The 22,941-nt window shown below is 31.1% G+C and overlaps 1 protein-coding gene across 1 annotated transcript in view; it reads right to left on the reverse strand.

The window, feature by feature from the left end:
* Nucleotides 1-423: 423 nt before the first annotated feature.
* Nucleotides 424-22,941, reverse strand: part of LOC145322855 (glutathione S-transferase 1-1-like) — a 57,752-nt gene continuing 35,234 nt past the window's right edge. The window contains exons 6-10 of the mRNA XM_080165180.1: nucleotides 12,763-12,861; nucleotides 2,815-2,912; nucleotides 2,577-2,672; nucleotides 2,175-2,239; nucleotides 424-577 (exon numbers count right to left, since the gene is read on the reverse strand). Coding sequence (XP_080021306.1) covers nucleotides 513-577; nucleotides 2,175-2,239; nucleotides 2,577-2,672; nucleotides 2,815-2,912; nucleotides 12,763-12,861 — 423 coding nt within the window. The 3' untranslated portion in view covers nucleotides 424-512. The remainder of the gene's footprint in view (nucleotides 578-2,174; nucleotides 2,240-2,576; nucleotides 2,673-2,814; nucleotides 2,913-12,762; nucleotides 12,862-22,941) is intronic.

Consider the following 22,941-nt stretch of genomic DNA (forward strand, 5'->3'; position numbering starts at 1 on the left):
AATCGTTCAAAAGCTAATTTGAAAATACGATAAAACCCACAACTTTGCTTATAATAGTATAATAATAGTTATTTCTCGCATCGTATTATAAACAGCTTTCCGCGGATATATGTAGAATGCACAATTATAAGATTAAAACCAGTTTTTTTAGCCCCGAGGTGCCGAAGGATCTTATCTACCGGATTCGAATGAATTCGAGAAAAAGAATTACAAAAGACGTACCCAAACGGAAATCTTGTAGAATAGATCCGCTACCAAACATATAAAATACAATACAATATATCAATAAATGCAAATTGTTATGGGTTCGATTCCCTTATCTGTTAAAAATCCATTTTCTTAAATTAATTATTATATTGCTAAAAAAATCTTCAAAGGCAGTTTAAATTTTTTTTGTTTGATTATTTAATGAGATATTTTTGCTTTTTATCTGTAAATATAATATAAGTATATAATGTAAATTTTTTCGCTGAAACATTTTTTGGGGGATTTTAAAATTTGACGCCTTTCCTTCATTTTAAAGTTCTTGAAGTTTTTCGTTGATTTTTCGCCCAATCTCGGTGTTTCTTTATGCCATCTGAAATAAAGAATCGTTATATCCAGGAGAAGGATTTATTATAAATTGGATCTTACACCAGATTTTCTCTTATAAATTGTACCTTGTAGCGGACTTATATTGTTTTTTTTTAATGGCGAAGCTACTCTATAATTCGAAATGTCCGTCCGTCTGTCCGTCTGTCAGAGACAGAAAGAGGGAAAAGTGATTTTCTCAACTCCTATTCTAGATAGACGGCTGAAATTTTCAGGGATTGAATACTTTAATATTCTGCATACATTTATCAAGTTTTATTGAGATTTGCTTATTGGTTGGGATGCTAGTTTAATTCCTAGATTTTCAAGTTCTCATGATTTTCTTTACTCCTTTCCGAGATAGGCAGCTGATATATTTAGGATTAAATAAGTTCACAGTTTACATATCCTCACAAATGTTCATTAAGATTTGCTTATTGGTTGAGGTGCTAGATTTCTAGATTTTCACGTCATAAATCTTACAAGACTTCGTGATCTTTTAGTTTGATTTTTTATGAAACTGCTCTTTAGCTCATTTTATCCATCCACTATTTTTGAGCTTCGCTATTTATGGATGTTGTCATTCTTGTTTATTTTGCGCTGATGTGAGTATTTACATAAACGTTTTATTTTTTCTCGGTTTTCTTTTGAAATATAATATAAAAAGATATCTCTATTGAAACTAGAGATTTTCCAATAAATTTTTAACATTTTTGGGAATGCAAAAATTTTCTATTGTTTATGATGTAGTTTACCTATTAACCTATAATCCTAATGTATATTAAACAAGGATGACGACATCCATAAAAGCAAAGCTCTGAAAAGGAAGGACAAACGAACATTAACACTTGTACAGTGCAGTGTAAGAACTGAATAAACTGAATATTAATGTATAATGTCTATACAAAATTATACGTAAATTTGATGCAAAACTGATTAAAAACATGTTACTATTTAAGGACATACTGACATATTTAGGACTTGATTATAGAGATGCTTCGCTTATAACACTATATCTTGTTTTAATAGGAATCAGTATTAAAAAATCAGATGAATAGGATGATTTAAACATTCAAAAATTTGTTGTCAAAAAAGTAAAAAATCAGCTGGTTTTAAATGGACGTTTAATGGACTTTCTGGTATCGATTATAGAGTTGCTGCGCTTTCTAAGTCGTACTTAACTGTTATAGGAATCACCATGCAAAGTTTGAAATCGATAGGACAATTCTAACCTGTTTAAATCAACGAAAATAGCTAACTGTAACGAACGGACGAATAGACGGACGGACCGACCCTAATTATAGAAAAGATTCGCTTTGAAAAGATGTATTTATGTGTGTCCACTAAGATCTAATAAACGGCTGGACTAATTATAACTATTTGACCCATCTAACCCCTAGAATAAAGTTATGAGGTAATGCCACCCTCTTATGGCACAAAGTCCCAGGAAGATAGGGCTGAAGTCATTCGGACTGTTGTTGATCTATCAGTAATTCTGTTTCTTAAGATCTCGTATATCGCTGGATCTATTTAGGTATATATTAAAAAGACTAATTGTTGTTCCTAAGAACCGGTTTTTGTATGTAAGATAAAATAAACTTTACCTGAATTACACTTTTCATAGTAGGGTAGCTCTAGCTTCAATCTTTCTACCCATTTATACACATTTCTAAATAGATAGATAGATAGATAAATTAAGATAGAGAGATAGATAGATAATTTGAAAGATAGAAAGACAGACATACATGCATATATGCAGACTTTTAGAGAGATAGAAGACAGACATACAGACAGACAGACAAATAGACAGACAGACTGACAAGATTACAGACAAACAGACTTAGAGGCTGACAGAAAGACACACTGCAGAAAGACAGACAAAAAGACAATCAGACAAAAAGACAGACAGACAGACAGACAAACAAACATATAGATAGATCGATAGACTGTAGTTTATGTAGAAGTTTTGCTTCTTCGACAATAAAATATTATTAAACTATCCTTACCCATAAGATTTTATTCTGAACTCCATGCTTTCAAGGTGTGTTATTGAACCCAAGACTGACAAATCAGCAATAGTTAGCTTATCCCCAGCCAAATACCTAAAATATGTGTAAATTAACAGTTGACAAAAAGTGCAAGGCATCTTTTAGTGACTTTAGCTAGTGACCAGAGTTATATCTTAAAAGGGCTAAACGATTCAAATATGCATTAAATTAAATTCAGATTTTTATTTCAATTTACCTTGATTCCTCAAGAAACTGGTCGAGATATTCTAGTGCTTGTTTCAAGGCATTCCCCTTCCTCTCATCAGCGTCTTCTCCAGCCAACACTTGGGGGTTCTAAATACAGAATGGTAGAATAGATAGATAGATAGTCGGTTAGATAGATAGATAACTATAAATGGACAGATTGATGTAAATTTGTAATTAGATGTTCTAAATACAGAATGGTAGAATAGATAGATTAATATTCGGTTAGATAGATAGATAACTATGTATGATTAGATTGGTATACATATGTAGATATAAATTCTGGTTACTGAATGGTAGAATAGATAGATAGATAGTTGGTTATAGACTTTAGTCCACATAGAATGAATAACAAAAGATTATAAAAGATTATTTGAAAAACATCATGTTTTATGCATTTAAGCAATCTTCAGTTACAACTTTTTTTTAAATACTGACAACAAAATAAGCATTCATAGATTTTATCGATAAAATTTAGAGGATATTTTAATTATATGGATTAATAGATAGATCAATAAATATAAATTATAAATGCTAAATATACTTTAAGTTAGATATTTATTATTAACTAAATATCAAAGTATTTGTTTAAAATATGTATTTCAACACTTCAGTTTTTGAAGGTGACAGCGTTCTTTCTACTACAGAGCAAACTTAGACCTATCTTATTATAATAGAGTGAACTTAGACCTATCTTTGTATACTATATATTTTTTTATAACAGAGTAAACTTTTTTTCTATAATAGAGTGAATTTAGACCTATTTCTTTATAATATAGTAAACTTAGACCTATCTTTCTAAAATAGAGTGAACTTAGACCTATCTTTCTATAATTGAGTGAACTTAGACAAATCTATCTATAATAGAGTAAACTTAGACCTATCTTTCTATAATAGAGTGAACTTAGCCTTATCTTTCTATAATAGAGCAAACTTAGACCTATCTTTCTACAATAGAGCTAACTAAGACCTATCTTTCTATAATAGAGCTAACTTAGACCTTCTATAGTAGAGTAAACTGAGAACTATGTTTCTAAATAAAGCAATTTAGACCTATATTTTACCTGAGTTTACTCTATTATAAAAAGTTATGTCTAAGTTTACTCTATTATATAAAAAAACATAGTTAATCTAAAGATAAATTTAAGTTCTTAGATGATTTTAGATTATATTTTTGTCCAATAATGACACTTCTAGTTGAATTAAGACTAACACAAATTCAATATAAGCTTTTAGAGTAGCTTCGCTAATAGGATATTAAAAAATTTAATAATAACTTTATCAATTTGTGTCAATTTTGTTTATAATTTTTTAGACTTTGATATGATAATCTTCAGACTAAAATAAACAAACAATTAAAAAAAAAACTGTGGAAAAAAGCGGCAGGATGACTGTTAGTTTGTTTGTTTGTCTCTTTTAATCTAAAGATCTCTCTCTTACAGAATGCACGCTTTAATTTTAATTTCGAATGAAGCTTAATACTGACCAATAACAGACAAAGCCCAAATGAGTTAAAATTTGTTGAACATGATCCATGTGACGTAATAAAAATGAGGGATTATCCATCTCTTTTTTAGGGGTTTTCTTTCCTACTTCTCCTCTCATCTCCCTAATTTCATTACGACACATGGATCATTTTTGACACAATTTGGGCTTTGTCCAATAACAGATTACTTTTAACTCTTTTATTTTAGGAGGTTAGGTCAACCCTGCAAAAAGAAATTGCCCCCAGGAAAATTGTATTACATTCTTCCCCTTATTTTATTTATTAAAAGCAAAGATTTTCTATAATTTGGGTCGGTCCATCCCTTTCCGTTAATTTATGTATGTTATGATTATCCTATCGATTTCAAACTTTGCGTGGTGATTCCTGTAGTAGTAAGGATTTTTTTAAAAAAGCGTAGCAACTCTATAGTCATTACCAAAATGTCTAATTGACAAAGCCCAATCTGTACCACGTTTGCACCACTTTTGATTCCTGTGACGTCATATAATGGAGATGAGAGGAGAAGTGGGAAAGAAAACCCCTAAAAAAGAGATGGAGAATCCCTCATTTTTATTACGTCACGGGAATCAAAAGTGGTACAGATTGGGCTTCGTCTTTTGGAAGCATCTCTATAATCAGGTCCTAAAAATGTAAGTATATCCTTAAATAGTATTATATATCTATGCAGTTTTGCAACGAATTTACTTACAATTTTGTTTATACTTATGCAATAATAATCTGCATATTCATTTCTGGCACTCTACAATTGTTAATGTTTGCTTGTCCTTCAATTTTAGAGCTTCGCTTTCATGGATGTTGGCATACTTTTGTTTTTATTTCATTTCCATAAACTTCCTCTCCCATACACTCTTGAGGCGAAGCCACTAGTTGCATTATAGAGAGAATATTTTTTTGGATTCTATGTTTTTAGGGAAGCTTCATTATAACAAGTTATATTTTATCCAATGATTGTTTTAAAGAGAGGGGGGGGGGGCTCACACCTTAAAGAAAATAGAAAAAATTTTAAATACAAAGATGAAAAATATAAAGCTTCTTTTTCGCTATTATTAAAATCAATCGTAATGTTAGAAGTACATAAGATTTATCTAAGAAATGTTTTGAATCTAATTTAAAGAAATTTAATATATTATTTTGAGAGTACTGAAAACATGAATTTAATATCTGACAGGGATTTCACAATGAAAACTTTTATTAATTTTTTATTTTATTTTTGTCCTTAAAAGCTTAAAGTTAATTGAAAAGGTAGAAAAGAGTGAAGATTAAATGGGATACCATTGTATTTACCCTCCCTGATATCTACAGAACGGTTCAGATTAATCGAAAACATTTTATTCAACATTTTACTTTATTTTGCAAGTTTGAATCAACCAATCAATGTTCATTCCAACAAATGAGAGATTGTGTATAAAAAATTTAGGTACCAGAATGATTTTCATTTCAATATCCCCTCCCTGCAATAGGCTAAAGCAAAACTTGATTAGTGATATAAGAGTTGAATGATATAAAATATCCTCTATTTTTACTGTGTAACACTATACTGTTCTTCTTCGCGACAAATGCTTTTGGGGCATTATTGTTATGCTTTTATTATTTTAAAATCAAATATAAATGGGCATTACTGAACCACAGACCAAATATGCAATTCTACATTAAATTCTTACTAAGTCTAATTTTATTTTACTGCAAAATATTTTCAATTGCAACTTAAATTTATAAATTTGTACAGAACCTGGTTGCATAAAATGTTAAAAATAAAACATTATTTTTTTTTTAATAAAGACTTAGCTTTTTTTAAATGTATCGATTAATTTATTCAATTGCTCTTTCTTTTTATCTTTTTAGCATTAAATAATCTTCCTATTACATAAAGTAGTAAGCTTTTTTTGTTTGTCCCGAAGGATCTCGCTAACCGCTGAACCGTCATTGCTCTCCTTTACAGTGAAGCTTCTTATAGATCCTGGGAAGGTTTTAAACTATTTTTAAACTCAAATTTAAAAGGAAATGAGGTATACTTTCCCCCCTCCTACCAGTGCCCCTACAGGCTTCTAGGGGGCGTAGCCGCTAGTATTATATAAAATAGTAAGCCTTTTTTGTCTGTATCGAAGGATCTCGCTAACCGCTGAACCGATATGGTTCTCCTTAACAGTGAAACTTCTTATAGGTCCAGGTTTTTAACAACTTTTTTAACCACCCCCCTCATGTTTCCCAAGAGGCCTCTAGAGGCGTAGCCGCTATTACTTCATATGTCAGAAATGTTATTTAAACTATACACACGCCCTAACATCCACCATAGCACCCCTTTAAAAATTCCTGTGTACACCCCTGCCTCTAAAAACGTATATTTGGCGGCTTTTGTCGAAAAATGGAATTTCCGGTGAATATTTATTTTTATACAACATGTCAAACTTATGAAAAGGATGATATAGTTCTCCTCTCAGGGATACAACGGATAGGATAATAGAATATTTATTTTTATACAACATGTCAAACTTATGAAAAGGATGATATAGTTCACCTCTCAGGGATACAAGGGATAGGATAATAGAATATTTATTTTTATACAACATGTCAAACTTATTAATAGGATGATATAGTTCACATCTCAGGTATACAAGGGTTAGGATAATAGAATATTTATTTTTATACAACATGTCAAACTTATGAAAAGGATGATATAGTTCTCTCTCTCAGGGATACAAGGGATATGATAATAGAATATTTATTTTTATACAACATGTCAAACTTATGAAAAGTATGATATAGTTCACATCTCAGGGATACAAGGGATAAGATAATGGAATATTTATTTTTATACAACATGTCAAACTTATGAAAAGGATGATATGGTTCACATCTCAGGGATACAGGGGATAAGATAATAGAATATTTATTTGATACAACATGTCAAACTTATGAAAAGGATGATATGGTTCACATCTCATGGATACAAGGGATATGATAATAGAATATTTATTTTTATACAACATGTCAAACTTATGAAAAGGATGATATGGTTCACCACTCAGAGATACAAGGGATAAGACAATAGAATATTTATTTTTATACAACATGTCAAACTTATGAAAAGAATGATATAGTTCACATCTCAGGGATACAAGGGATAAGACAATAGAATATTTATTTTTATACAACATGTCAAACTTATGAAAAGGATGATATGGTTCACATCTCAGAGATACAAGGGATAAGACAATAGAATATTTATTTTTATACAACATGTCAAACTTATGAAAAGGATAATATAGTTCACATCTCAGGGATACAAGGGGATAGGATAATAGAATATTTATTTTGATACAACATGTCAAACTTATGAAAAGGATGATATAGTTCACATCTCAGGGATACAAGGGATATGATAATAGAATATTTATTTTTATACAACATGTCAAACTTATGAAAAGAATGATATAGTTCACATCTCAGGGATACAGGGGATAAGATAATAGAATATTTATTTTTATACAACATGTCAAACTTATGAAAAGGATGATATAGTTCACATCTCAAGGATACAAGGAGTAGGATAATAGAATATTTATTTTTATACAACATGTCAAACTTATGAAAAGTATGATATAGTTCACATCTCAGGGATACTAGGGATAAGACAATGGAATATTTATTTTTATACAACATGTCAAACTTATGAAAAGTATGATATAGTTCACATCTCAGAGATACAAGGGATAAGATAATAGAATATTTATTTTGATACAACATGTCAAACTTATGAAAAGGATAATATAGTTCACATCTCAGGGATACAAGGGTTAGGATAATAGAATATTTATTTTTATACAACATGTCAAACTTATGAAAAGGATGATATAGTTCTCTCTCTCAGGGATACAAGGGGATAGGATAATAGAATATTTATTTGATACAACATGTCAAACTTATGAAAAGGATGATGTAGTTCACATCTCAGGGATACAAGGGATAAGACAATAGAATATTTATTTTTATACAACATGTCAAACTTATGAAAAGGATGATATGGTTCACATCTCATGGATACAAGGGATATGATAATAGAATATTTATTTTTATACAACATGTCAAACTTATGAAAAGTATGATATAGTTCACATCTCATGGATACAAGGGATATGATAATAGAATATTTATTTTTATACAACATGTCAAACTTATGAAAAGGATGATATGGTTCACATCTCATGGATACAAGGGATATGATAATAGAATATTTATTTTTATACAACATGTCAAACTTATGAAAAGTATGATATAGTTCACATCTCAGGGATACAAGGGATAAGATAATGGAATATTTATTTTTATACAACATGTCAAACTTATGAAAAGGATGATATGGTTCACATCTCAGGGATACAAGGGATATGATAATAGAATATTTATTTTTATACAACATGTCAAACTTATGAAAAGGATGATGTAGTTCACATCTCAGGGATACAAGGGATAAGACAATAGAATATTTATTTTTATACAACATGTCAAACTTATGAAAAGGATGATATGGTTCACATCTCATGGATACAAGGGATATGATAATAGAATATTTATTTTTATACAACATGTCAAACTTATGAAAAGGATGATATGGTTCACATCTCATGGATACAAGGGATATGATAATAGAATATTTATTTTTATACAACATGTCAAACTTATGAAAAGTATGATATAGTTCACATCTCAGGGATACTAGGGATAAGACAATGGAATATTTATTTTTATACAACATGTCAAACTTATGAAAAGGATGATATAGTTCACATCTCAGGGATACAAGGGATAGGATAATAAAATATTTATTTTTATACAACATGTCAAACTTATGAAAAGGATGATGTAGTTCACATCTCAGGGATACAAGGGATAAGACAATGGAATATTTATTTTTATACAACATGTCAAACTTATGAAAAGTATGATATAGTTCACATCTCAGGGATACAAGGGATAAGACAATAGAATATTTATTTTTATACAACATGTCAAACTTATGAAAAGGATGATATGGTTCACATCTCATGGATACAAGGGATATGATAATAGAATATTTATTTTTATACAACATGTCAAACTTATGAAAAGGATGATATGGTTCACATCTCATGGATACAAGGGATATGATAATAGAATATTTATTTTTATACAACATGTCAAACTTATGAAAAGTATGATATAGTTCACATCTCAGGGATACAAGGGATAAGTCAATAGAATATTTATTTTTATACAACATGTCAAACTTATGAAAAGTATGATATAGTTCACATCTCAGGGATACAAGGGATAAGTCAATAGAATATTTATTTTTATACAACATGTCAAACTTATGAAAAGTATGATATAGTTCTCTCTCTCATGGATACAAGGGGATAGGATAATAGAATATTTATTTGATACAACATGTCAAACTTATGAAAAGTATGATATAGTTCACATCTCAGGGATACTAGGGATAAGACAATGGAATATTTATTTTTATACAACATGTCAAACTTATGAAAAGGATGATATGGTTCACATCTCATGGATACAAGGGATATGATAATAGAATATTTATTTTTATACAACATGTCAAACTTATGAAAAGTATGATATAGTTCACATCTCAGGGATACAAGGGATAAGATAATGGAATATTTATTTTTATACAACATGTCAAACTTATGAAAAGGATGATATGGTTCACATCTCAGGGATACTAGGGATAAGATAATGGAATATTTATTTTTATACAACATGTCAAACTTATGAAAAGGATGATATAGTTCAGCACTCAGGGATACAAGGGATAGGATAATAGAATATTTATTTTTATACAACATGTCAAACTTATGAAAAGGATGATATAGTTCACATCTCAGGGATACAAGGGATATGATAATAGAATATTTATTTTTATACAACATGTCAAACTTATGAAAAGGATGATATGGTTCACATCTCAGGGATACAAGGGGATAAGATAATAGAATATTTATTTGATACAACATGTCAAACTTATGAAAAGGATGATATAGTTCATCTCTCAGGGATACAAGGGATAAGACAATAGAATATTTATTTTTATACAACATGTCAAACTTATGAAAAGGATGATATAGTTCACATCTCAGGGATACAAGGGATATGATAATAGAATATTTATTTTTATACAACATGTCAAACTTATGAAAAGGATGATATGGTTCACCACTCAGAGATACAAGGGATAAGACAATAGAATATTTATTTTTATACAACATGTCAAACTTATGAAAAGGATGATATGGTTCACATCTCAGGGATACAAGGGATATGATAATAGAATATTTATTTGATACAACATGTCAAACTTATGAAAAGGATGATATAGTTCTCTCTCTCAGGGATACAAGGGGATAGGATAATAGAATATTTATTTTTATACAACATGTCAAACTTATGAAAAGTATGATATAGTTCATCTCTCAGGGATACAAGGGATAAGACAATAGAATATTTATTTTTATACAACATGTCAAACTTATGAAAAGAATGATATAGTTCACATCTCAGGGATACAGGGGATAAGATAATAGAATATTTATTTTTATACAACATGTCAAACTTATGAAAAGGATGATATAGTTCACATCTCAAGGATACAAGGAGTAGGATAATAGAATATTTATTTTTATACAACATGTCAAACTTATGAAAAGTATGATATAGTTCACATCTCAGGGATACTAGGGATAAGACAATGGAATATTTATTTTTATACAACATGTCAAACTTATGAAAAGTATGATATAGTTCACATCTCAGAGATACAAGGGATAAGATAATAGAATATTTATTTTGATACAACATGTCAAACTTATGAAAAGGATAATATAGTTCACATCTCAGGGATACAAGGTATAGGACAATAGAATATTTATTTTGATACAACATGTCAAACTTATGAAAAGGATGATATAGTTCACCACTCAGAGATACAAGGGATAGGATAATAGAATATTTATTTTTATACAACATGTCAAACTTATGAAAAGGATGATATAGTTCACATCTCAGGGATACAAGGGATAAGTCAATAGAATATTTATTTTTATACAACATGTCAAACTTATGAAAAGTATGATATAGTTCTCATCTCTCAGGGATACAAGGGATAGGATAATAGAATATTTATTTTTATACAACATGTCAAACTTATGAAAAGGATGATATAGTTCTCATCTCTCAGGGATACAAGGGATAGGATAATAGAATATTTATTTTTATACAACATGTCAAACTTATGAAAAGGATGATATAGTTCACATATCAGGGATACTAGGGATAAGACAATGGAATATTTATTTTTATACAACATGTCAAACTTATGAAAAGGATGATATAGTTCACATCTCAGAGATACAAGGGATAAGACAATAGAATATTTATTTTTATACAACATGTCAAACTTATGAAAAGGATAATATAGTTCACATCTCAGGGATACAAGGGATAAGACAATAGAATATTTATTTTTATACAACATGTCAAACTTATGAAAAGGATGATATAGTTCACATCTCAGGGATACTAGGGATAAGACAATGGAATATTTATTTTTATACAACATGTCAAACTTATGAAAAGGATGATATAGTTCACCACTCAGAGATACAAGGGATAGGATAATAGAATATTTATTTTTATACAACATGTCAAACTTATGAAAAGGATGATATAGTTCACATATCAGGGATACAAGGGATAAGTCAATAGAATATTTTTTTTTTATACAACATGTCAAACTTATGAAAAGTATGATATAGTTCACATCTCAGGGATACAAGGGATATGATAATAGAATATTTATTTTTATACAACATGTCAAACTTATGAAAAGGATGATATAGTTCAGCACTCAGGGATACAAGGGATAGGATAATAGAATATTTATTTTTATACAACATGTCAAACTTATGAAAAGGATGATATAGTTCAGCACTCAGGGATACAAGGGATAGGATAATAGAATATTTATTTTTATACAACATGTCAAACTTATGAAAAGGATAATAGATTTCCAGGGATACAAGGGATAAGATAATTATAAATACCAATTTTAATTAAATAGTGACAGATATTAGAAAATTATGGACAATTATGTTTATTGAAAGAGCAACGTTGAAAGTTAAATATGAAAAAAGAAGAGTAAACTATTATTTACACAAAACAGTTAATTAACAATGAATAGAAGTTTATACATTTAAAAATACATAAATTCATAATTTGTTTCATGTTTAACTAGAAATAAATTATATAAAAACAACAATGAATAGAAATACTTAAACAATTAAGTCACCTTGCCAGCAAAAACTTTTGAGTTGTGACATACGGAAAGACATACATACTTAATTAAAGAGTAGCTGCGCTACTAATAACATTACTTACAAAAAAATCTACAATGCTTTTGGAGAGACATCCCAGGTCAAAAAACAGGATCCGGTCAACTTGGGCTCTCTCCTGCGGGTCATGCGGGTACAGGTACGACTAAATAAAAGGAAAATTTTACTCTTTGATTGCATGGACTTTATCTTTATATTATCTAGAATTATATTTTTAAAAGCAAAGCTTTTCTACAATTAGGGTCGGTATGTACGTACGTCCGTTACAGTTAGCTTTTTTCGTTAATTTAAACAGGTTAGAATTGTCCTATCGATTTCAAACTTTGCATGATGATTCCGCTAACAGTTAGGTACGACTTTGAAAGCGCAGCAACTCTATAATCGTTACCAGAAAGTCCGTACGTCCATTTAAAACATGCTGATTTTTTTTACTTTTTTGACAACACATTTTTGTATGTTAATATTATACGATTCATCTGATTTTTAATATACTGATTCCTATTACAACAAGGTATAGTGTTACTGTTATAAGCAAAGTATCTCTATAATCGAGTCTTAAAAACGTCAGTATGTCCTTAAACAGTAACATGTATTTAACAGTTTTGCAACAAATTTACTTATAATTTTGTATAGACATGTTTATTAATATTCAGTTTATTCAGTTCTGACACTCAACATGTGTTAATGTTCGTTTGTCATTCCATTTCAGAGCTTCGCTTTTATGGATGTTGTCATCCTTGTTATTATTTTGATACAAAGGATCCTAAGGGAAAAGACAATGGATAAAAATTTAAATACCACCTAATTCATGGGATTAACAAAATTACCCTTAGGCAGTTATATTAAAAGTTTGGACACTGCTAGTATACGCAAATCCATCAAGATTTATAAAGTCCTCGAAGTGTTGAAGTCTATAAATGTGCAATAACTTATAAATTTACTTTTCATTGTTCTTTTCTCCCTAGCTTCGATTGCGCTAGCTTATTCTGACTATTAAAAGGGGTTCCAGGACAAACGCAGGAGTCCCAAACGTCGGAGTGGACAAACAAAGGAGTGTTAAAATATTTATTTAACTATGTATTTCTATACAGGTTTGGTTAGGTTAAGATATGAATATACAAATAAGCCCCCCGCATTTAAAAAATCTCCTGGTACTCCTGCGTTTGTCCTAGGACCTTAAAAGGTCTTAAGTAACTGATAGGCTTATTGTGAATACACAGTAGTACAAGAATGTACGGAAGGCTAGAATGTACCAGGCTTCTAAAAGATGACTTTTGGTTTTGGTTCTAAAAATTCTTTTTTTATTTTAAAACATTTTAACTTGTATGTATATCTGTAAAACTCGAGAAAACCCCATATGTACAGATTTAGAATATAGACTAAACAAGGATGACAACATCTATAAAAGCGAAGCTCTAAAACGATAGGACACACGGACATTAACACTTGTATAGTGTCAGAACTGAATAATCAGAATATAAATGAATAAGAGTCAAAGCAAAATTGTGAGTAAATTTGTTGAAAAACTTCTTGATACAGGATAATGTTTATGGACATACTTACATATTTAGGACTTGATTTTAGAGTTGCTTTGTTTATAATATTGTACTTTGTTGTCCCATGAATCAGTATACCAAAAATCAGAACATTCGGATAATTAGATCACATAAAAATTTGTTGTTAAAAAAGTAAAAAATAAACATGTTTAAAATGGACGTACGGACATTCTGGTAATGCTTATAGAGTTGCTTTCTAAATCATACCTAACTACTTCAGGAATCCCCATGCAAAGTTTGAAATCGATAGGAAAATTCTAACATGCCTAAATCAACAAAAAAAAAGCTGTCTCAGACGTACGGACGTACGGTCCGACCCTAATTATAGAAAAGCTTCGCTTTTAAAAATCAAGCGTTGACTAGCACTTAAAATGAACATTTTGTGGATACACTGAGATCTTTTGTTTACAATTAAAAGTTTTCGTGAGAAAATTTATACTTAAATATTATACTATTTTAATATGAGACCTTTTTTACCAAAGTACAATCATTAAAAAAAAAACAAGAAGTTATCAATTAACAAGGATGACAACATCCATGAAAGCGAAGCTTTTAAATGTTAGGACAAACGAACATTAACACTTGTATAATGCAATAACTGAACAATCAGAATATAAATGTGTAAAAGTCGACATTGTAACATTCGCTTATGATATTGTACTTTGTTGTCCTGGGAATCAGTATTCCAAAAATCTGATCAATGGGATAATTTTATCACAAAAAAATTTGTCGTAATAAAGTATAAACTAGGGTTGGGCCGAATATTTTTTTGGCCGGATACCGGATACCGGATATCCGGCTAATTTCAAATGCCGGATATCCGGTATCCAGCCGGATATCCGGCCAACGCCGGATATCCGGCAAATATCCGGTTATCCGGCCAAATTACCGGATATCCGACCGGATAACCGGCCAAATTACTACATATTAAAGTATCAAAAAAGGATATTGAAAATACGAATAATTGCTCCTTAAGGGGCGCTGCCACGAAAGGGACTATTCCCGCAAAAAAAAATTTCTTCATAAACTGGTCTTTTATATTATACTAGCGTTTGCGTCCCTAGTATCTAGGAATATATATTAGAAGGGACATGAAAGTGCAGAAAAATAACTTAAAACCTTACAACGACTTTTTTATAAAAATTAAACAGCCTAAAACCACCCTGGGACTTATAAGAAGCTTCACTCTAAAGGAGAACTATATCAGTTCAGCAGTTAGCAAGATCCTTTGCTACAGACAAAAAAAGCTTAGTAAATAAATCTAATTAACTATTACTACTCTCAATCTGTAATATCAATCTCTAACGGTTGGAGGATTGGCGGGGAGGTGGCGTTGAATGCCTCCCCCCCCGCCCCCCCCCTCTGATTTTTTTCTATCCCATTTTCTGTGTATAAAAGGTAGAGGGCTATAACTGAGTGACTTTCGAAATATGGGTATGACACATAACTGAGAGTTGAAATTTTTTTAATACCTCCTTCCTGGCAAACACAGGATACCAGCAAATCTGGTAAGGTCATTTAGGTAAAAAGTAAAAATATTTTTTTACTTAAACAAAGCATTTCATGTTATCTAATACTAAAATATCCTATAGTCGTACATCCTCATATGTAATATAGGTGTTCAAGTCGATATCAGGTTCCAAGTATAATCCTGCAAGTCCTGAACCTCCAGGTCTCCAGATATCTTTAAACGGTTCCTGTGACCGCAAATTTTTACTTGAAGATTTCAAATTTTAAACTTAGGCTTTTTTATATATCTTCATGACATATTACAATTTCATAAAATCTGTTGCCGTTTACCTGCCAACCGTCGGTTTGCGGCTGGCAGCTGCCAAGTACTGCTGCCACCGCCAAAATTTATGTTTTAAGATTTCTAATATAAAATTTACATAAACATAAACATATTCAGAAAAAATTGTTCTTCTAGCTTCAATAATAAGAAAATTAAAGCCATTGAAGATTAAAAAAAACAGAGATTTTTGTTGTAAAAAAAAAAAGATTATATTGCCGGTATTGGACCCGTAAGTACGCTACAACTATATAATTAATATATAGCACTATGTAATACTATATAACACAATAATTATTACTATACAGAACCCATACATTTTTTAGTATCAATTGATACGCTCTAGGGTACTGTAAAATACGCTACAGAAATGTTTATTAAAATAGTAATATTTGATACCCTCTATCGTACGGGAAATTACGCTGTAGAATAGTTTATTAAAATAGTAATATTTGATACGCTGTAGGGTATCGGAAAATACGCTACATAAATGTTTATTAATTTAGTACTATTTGATACGCTGTAGAGTATCGAACAATACACAAGAGAATAGTTTATTAAAATAGTAACTATTCATACCTTCTAGGGTACGAATCTGTAATGTAAAGAATAATTGAAACAGACACCAATCGTGCACACCTCTCATGGAAGTGTTTCAATGCTTGGTCGTTTTAGACAAAGATGAAAAGTTACTATTTATGCTCAGATTTATAGTTTTGATTTTTGTAATTATGGCTGACCATAGTTTTTATTTTTAAGGATCATGTTTAGCCCTAAACATCTTTAAAGTCATTTTTTTACTAAATTTACATTTAAATTAATGTTTTATGGCTCTGCTTGGTATGTTTGTTGATATAATAAAATGTATATGTACATATAATAATCATATATTATAAACTGATCTTTCATCCAAAGTAAAACAGTTTCATACTCTACAGAGTATCAAAAATTATGATAGTGGGTATCAAAAATTGCGAAGGAGAGTATTAAAAACTTACTTCTACCGTATTGAATTTTATTCCAAAGAGCGTATTGGATAATACTCTACAGACAAATACATTATTTAGTACTACATGTTACTCCACAGAACAATAACTAATACTCAATACAGTATTGGAATCTTCCTTGTATCGTAATAAGGTTTTTTTCCTAGAACGTACAAATTGATACTATACATTAATGTGAAGAATATATAGTATTATCTGATGCTAAAAAAAAAATAATTTTTAACAGTGTACCTAACTACTACATTAAACCTAATGCAAAGTTTGAAATCGATAGGACAATTCTAACATGCCTAAATTAACGAAATGAGCTAACTGTTACGGACGGACGGACCGACCATAATTATAGAAAAGTTTTGCTTTTAAAAATTAATATAGTGTACTTTTAAAACGTTATATATATTTTTAAAATCGCTTAATCAAATCTTTTTTTTTCTCTATAAAAAAGCATAATTTATCTGTTATATTGCAAAAAATTGTCTTATTTTGACATAATGCAATGTCAAATCAATATATTTTTATTTTTTTTAAACTTGAATTTATTATTTAACGAGACAGTGAAATAACTCAATGTTAAGCAGGACACTAGGTGATGGCAATAGCAGATAAGTTTTACACTTCTTTCAAGCTGGGAGAAAGCATGAGGGGAAGAAAAAAAACAGAGGTCGAAAATTAGAGAGAGAGAGAGAGAGAGAGATAGATAGATAGATAGATAGATAGATAGATAGATAGATAGATAGATAGATAGATAGATAGATAGATAGATAGATAGATAGATAGATAGATAGATAGATAGATAGATAGATAGATAGATAGATAGATAGATAGATAGATAGATAGATAGATAGATAGATAGATAGATAGATAGATAGATAGATAGATAGATAGATAGATAGATAGATAGATAGATAGATAGATAGATAGATAGATAGATAGATAGATAGATAGATAGATAGATAGATAGATAGATAGATAGATAGATAGATAGATAGATAGAGAGAGAGAGAGAGAGAGAGAGAGAGAGAGAGAGAGAGAGAGAGAGAGAGAGAGAGAGAGAGAGAGAGAGAGAGAGAGAGAGAGAGAGAGAGAGAGAGAGAGAGAGAGAGAGAGAGAGAGAGAGAGAGAGAGAGAGAGAGAGAGAGAGCGCGCGAGAGAGAAGGAGAGAGAGAGAGAGATAGAGAGGGAGAGAGAAAGAGAGAGAGAAAGAGATATAGCGATATATAGAGAGAGGAATAGAAAAAGAAATCATAGTCGTTTGAATTCAGACCGACATACATACATAGAGACAAAGTGAGTTATAAAGTAGCTTTGCTTATAGAATGACACACACACACACACACACACACATACACACACACACACACACACACATGTTTATATTGTCCTAATCAATGTCTTATCAATTTTGCACGGCTCAATCAAATAGTCAGATAAAACCAGGGGTCCAAAGGGATAAGTCATGGACGATAAATGAATGCACAACCTTACAATGATATTAAACATAATCATCCTTTTTGTAGATTTAATCATTGGCGGAAATATTGGACAATTTGCTAGTAGGAAATAACCAAGAAAATTTAATAAAAGAACCCAAAGTTTTTCTTTATAAAACTTTGAGTACCAAAGCCAGGGATCCTAAGGGAGGTTACAATTAAAATTTATCTCATAAAACTTTGGGTACCTTAATAATTTAATGCCAGTGTCCCCTACCTCCCTGAATAAAACAAACTATAAGAAAATCTAAAGAAATTTTAAAAGCTTTTTATACATTTTTGGCTTTACCCGTACGTCTATGTATTTATCCCAGAATACTGAAATAGAGGAAAGTGCTGATTGAAAAAATTAGAATTGTAAAAATAGTCCTTTTTATCTAAAACTTACTGTAAGTTGGTACTTGAAATGATAGACTTGTACTTTGTTCTTGACTAATAGGGATTGTCGAGATTTTACGTTACAGACAAACAAACGTAAATTTTTTCAACTGAATTTAACTGTTTTAAGAAATAGAAATTATAATATTTGCCAAAAATATTTGTAAAATATAATTCATTTAGCTTTAAATCTTTTTATTGATATTTGATTTTAGGGCTTCATAAATTTCGATTTCGAATCATTCATATTTCTTTAATTTACATTTTACCAAAGCAAGTTAACACTGAACAGTATGTTGTATATACAATGGATCTGAAGGGATAAGACAATGGACGATACATTGTTTTACAAATTCACGAGCCCCCTCCCTTTAGGAAAGAGAAAAAAAAGTTCCCACCTGTAGAATTAATGGAGGAAAGGTTTGGACACAAGTACATAATTTGTAGTACCAAAACTAGATTTAATTTTAAAGTCCCCAAAGGTTGATGACTAGTATAAAATACAGTTAATGTCCCCTCCCTACCAGGATATTAAAGTACGGGTACAAATTTCTGAATGTTTTTACTTCTTTCTGAAATTCTTGAATTTTCCCAAAATTTCTATATTGCATTTAGAGTACATTACAAGAACAATGAAGGTCCATAGAAATAAAGAAAGAAAAGTTCAATGCTGTTAAGTGTATAAATCATCGAACTACTTTTTATTCTAATAAAATGACTTTATCCTTTGTACTTGCGTGCGTAGTTTATTATCCTGTCTGTGTATTTTTTAAGATATCTGGTACGGCTAAACCAAAATATAAAGGGAGTTGAAAAAAAGGGAGAGAAAGAAGAAGTAAAATTAATTATCTTTACTTTTAACAAAAATCTGGCCTCTCTGGCATTACAGAAAGAAAGACAAGGACAGACTGACGGACACGAACACTTATCGAGTAGATGTGCTTCAAAAAATGAAGGAGATAAGTGGTCGTGATAGTCAAATACTAAATTTAGTTAAAAGCTTATTACAAACTGACAAAAAAGTTTTTAAAACAGTAGCTTTGCTGTAAAACTGAAAAGTTTTTTTTGTGTGATGTGTCTTCTTTGAACTTAGAAAAAATATTTTATTCAAAAAGTTCTTCATCAATAACTTCTCAAATTTCAAACTCTTTTTCAAGAGTTGAAAGGATTAGGGATTAATTTTTAGGGGGTAAATTAGCAAAGTCTTAGAAGAAAATATATCTAAGTTGCTTTATCCTTTTCTATGCCTAAGAAACATATTTTAACTTTGGATTTAAGAAATCTATTCTGCTTGTTAATGAACAATTAGACGCAGAACTTTTGGCGGTAAATTTTTTTATTCTTGTTCCTTAATCCCTGGAAACATCTCCTACGTATTTTGGAACAGGGATAGAGATTTTGTGATTTTAAACTAAATGAATTATCTGTTGTTTAAATAACATAGATTAATACAGATATGTTTTTATATGTTTAATTTGCTATCATTAATTATCATTAATTATCTATTATTAATTATCTATAAAAAAGGGTATCAAAGGTCATGATTGACATATTATCAACCTGATACTCTTCTAATCTATTATACAAAGTAGAATTATGTCTGTCTGTCTGTCCTTCTGATCTCGGTAACTACTGAACCGATCGGATTCTACTCTTCTGGGAATATACCTACTGGTCCTGTTGTGGTTTTTGGCTTTTGTCTTTTGGGGTGGGACACCCACAACCCCCTCAAAAATGAAAAAAGTCCCCCCCCCCGATTTTTTTTAATTATCTAAAATTAGTGGTGGCATCTCCAGAAAAACTAATTTTTTTTCTTTAATTGGTTGTACGGTTTAGATGTTTCCATTATCACCAAATCAAGATTATAAAATGTACCCACAGTTTAAATGCACAACAATTAGAGATTATGTTATAAAACTTTGAGTACCAGTGTAATTTACAGTCTAATATCCCCTCTCTCCCTGGCATCATTTACATTTTACTGCATCTTTTTTTCAATACGTGTTTCTCATGACTTTTAGGGGGATTACTAGACGATTTGGAAGAGGGACTTGGGGAAGTCCCTCCACAGATTATGACGTCATACGATAGAATAACCAATGAGAGGTCAGCATAAATTTTACCATTGGTCAATTACAGTGTATACTGGCCTCTCAGTGGCTATTCTATCTTATGACGTCATAATCTGTGGAGGGACTTTAATCATCTTCGGACTTGGGAGGGAGAGATACATGCACAAAATATGTGAATAATTATTACTTTTCTTTATAATATGATTAGTGAACTTCTTTGATGTAACTCTGAACAAGTTAATATTTTTTTGTGGTTTAAATTTTTAAAAGAATATAAAATATTTAAATATCTTTATCAATTTTCAAAAACCGCTGTTTTTGTTTTTATGCATGTAGGTAGAATCCTTATAAAAATGATAAATAATATTTTTTTGTTCGTTAAGATTTTACGCAGGGGCTGCTATTAAGCCAATTAATTCCAATTGAAAATGCCGCAAAATTTATTATTTTGTTAAAGTAAAACTTGTTTTTTCGTAACTGAAGGGGAGTAGGTAATAGCTCATACCAATAACGAAATTAATTCGGAAGAAAATCACGAAACCTATACGTGTTTTTCAGCTGTCGTTGGGGGGCAACACATCGTAAAATTGACGACCTCTCCATTTGCCCCCCAAATATTATTTTAGATTTATTTTGCTTGTTGGTTATACCTTATTCCTGAGTAGGTAAGAAGTGGGAAAAAAAGAGAAGAGGGTTGTGGGAAAATTTTCCTTTATAATTGTTTGTCAGAATCACATTCCCATTTCCCTGGATTTCACGAATCACTTAACTGATTGGGTTCTCCATTTTAGGGAAGCTTTACATTAGTCATTGGAATGCTTTAACGACATTAAAGTGACGTATGAGGGGATGTACAGACAGACCGGAATACGAGTATAGAGTAGCTTCGATACAATTAAATATCAATAATATAACAAAGGTATTTCTAAAAAATACAATATTTATTAAGCAATTAAACTGGTTAGAATAGGCAGATTAATGGGATTATTATTATAGGATATATTTAATATGATATCAATTAAAGGCTTGGACGTCTCGTTTTCTGTACAGGACAGAAAACCACGTGCACGGGAATATGGGACTAAGACTGTCGACAACCTAGCATATAGGTATACAGTCTACCAAGTGCAAGCTGATGGAGAGATGTTCTCACAAGGCCTGCATAAAATCAACTAGCCCCTCAACACAACAGGATGGAGTATAGTGGCGGTTACAAGTGGAGGTCTGACTCAGCCAGAGAAGTATAGGAATGTGGACAGGGATGGAGATGCATAAACTTAAATGGTGAATACCACACTCGCCTCCTTCTGAGGGAATATGAAATATTCCCTCACAGTTGACCTGCACGCCTGCTTCTGCGGGTTGCTGTTGTACTCGCAGGTTCTTCGATTGCGGCCATAGCCCTCTTTACGATATCAACAGGATTGGGTTCTGAGGGAGTAGGATCTTCTGGAGCTGCTGGAAGCTCTGGAGCAACAGCATTCTGGAGGGCCAACACGCCCTCGCAGGGAGCCGTGGCCACTGGGTCTTCAGGGACAGCGCCAGCCTGCGGATTAACAGGCAGATCAATTCCAGATGGAAAGAGCTCACTGATTTGAGCATTGAGCTCTGTGTCACTGTTTTCCTCTGCAGGATCAAGGACCTCGGGATTGCCTTCTCTATCGGTGGGCCTGTACTCATCAGAGCACTCAGAACCGCCATAGTGGGAAACCAGCTCAACTCCATCATCATCTGGCCGGGATACGTCCTCAGCGGGAAGGGATGCCTCTATGGTCGCCACATTCTGCCCAGGTACATTCATAATATTACAACGAGTATTAATATATTTAATTACCCTGTCAGAGTTTTGGTCCAACAGTCGACTAGTGGCCTCAATAACAGTGGTCATTCGTGATTTTAACTCGACGGTCGAGTCCTCAGAGACAGTGCGAAT

Source organism: Acartia tonsa, chromosome 6, assembly GCF_053477335.1.
Source record: "Acartia tonsa isolate MP-2025a chromosome 6, ASM5347733v1, whole genome shotgun sequence".
Lineage (NCBI taxonomy): Eukaryota > Metazoa > Arthropoda > Copepoda > Calanoida > Acartiidae > Acartia > Acartia tonsa.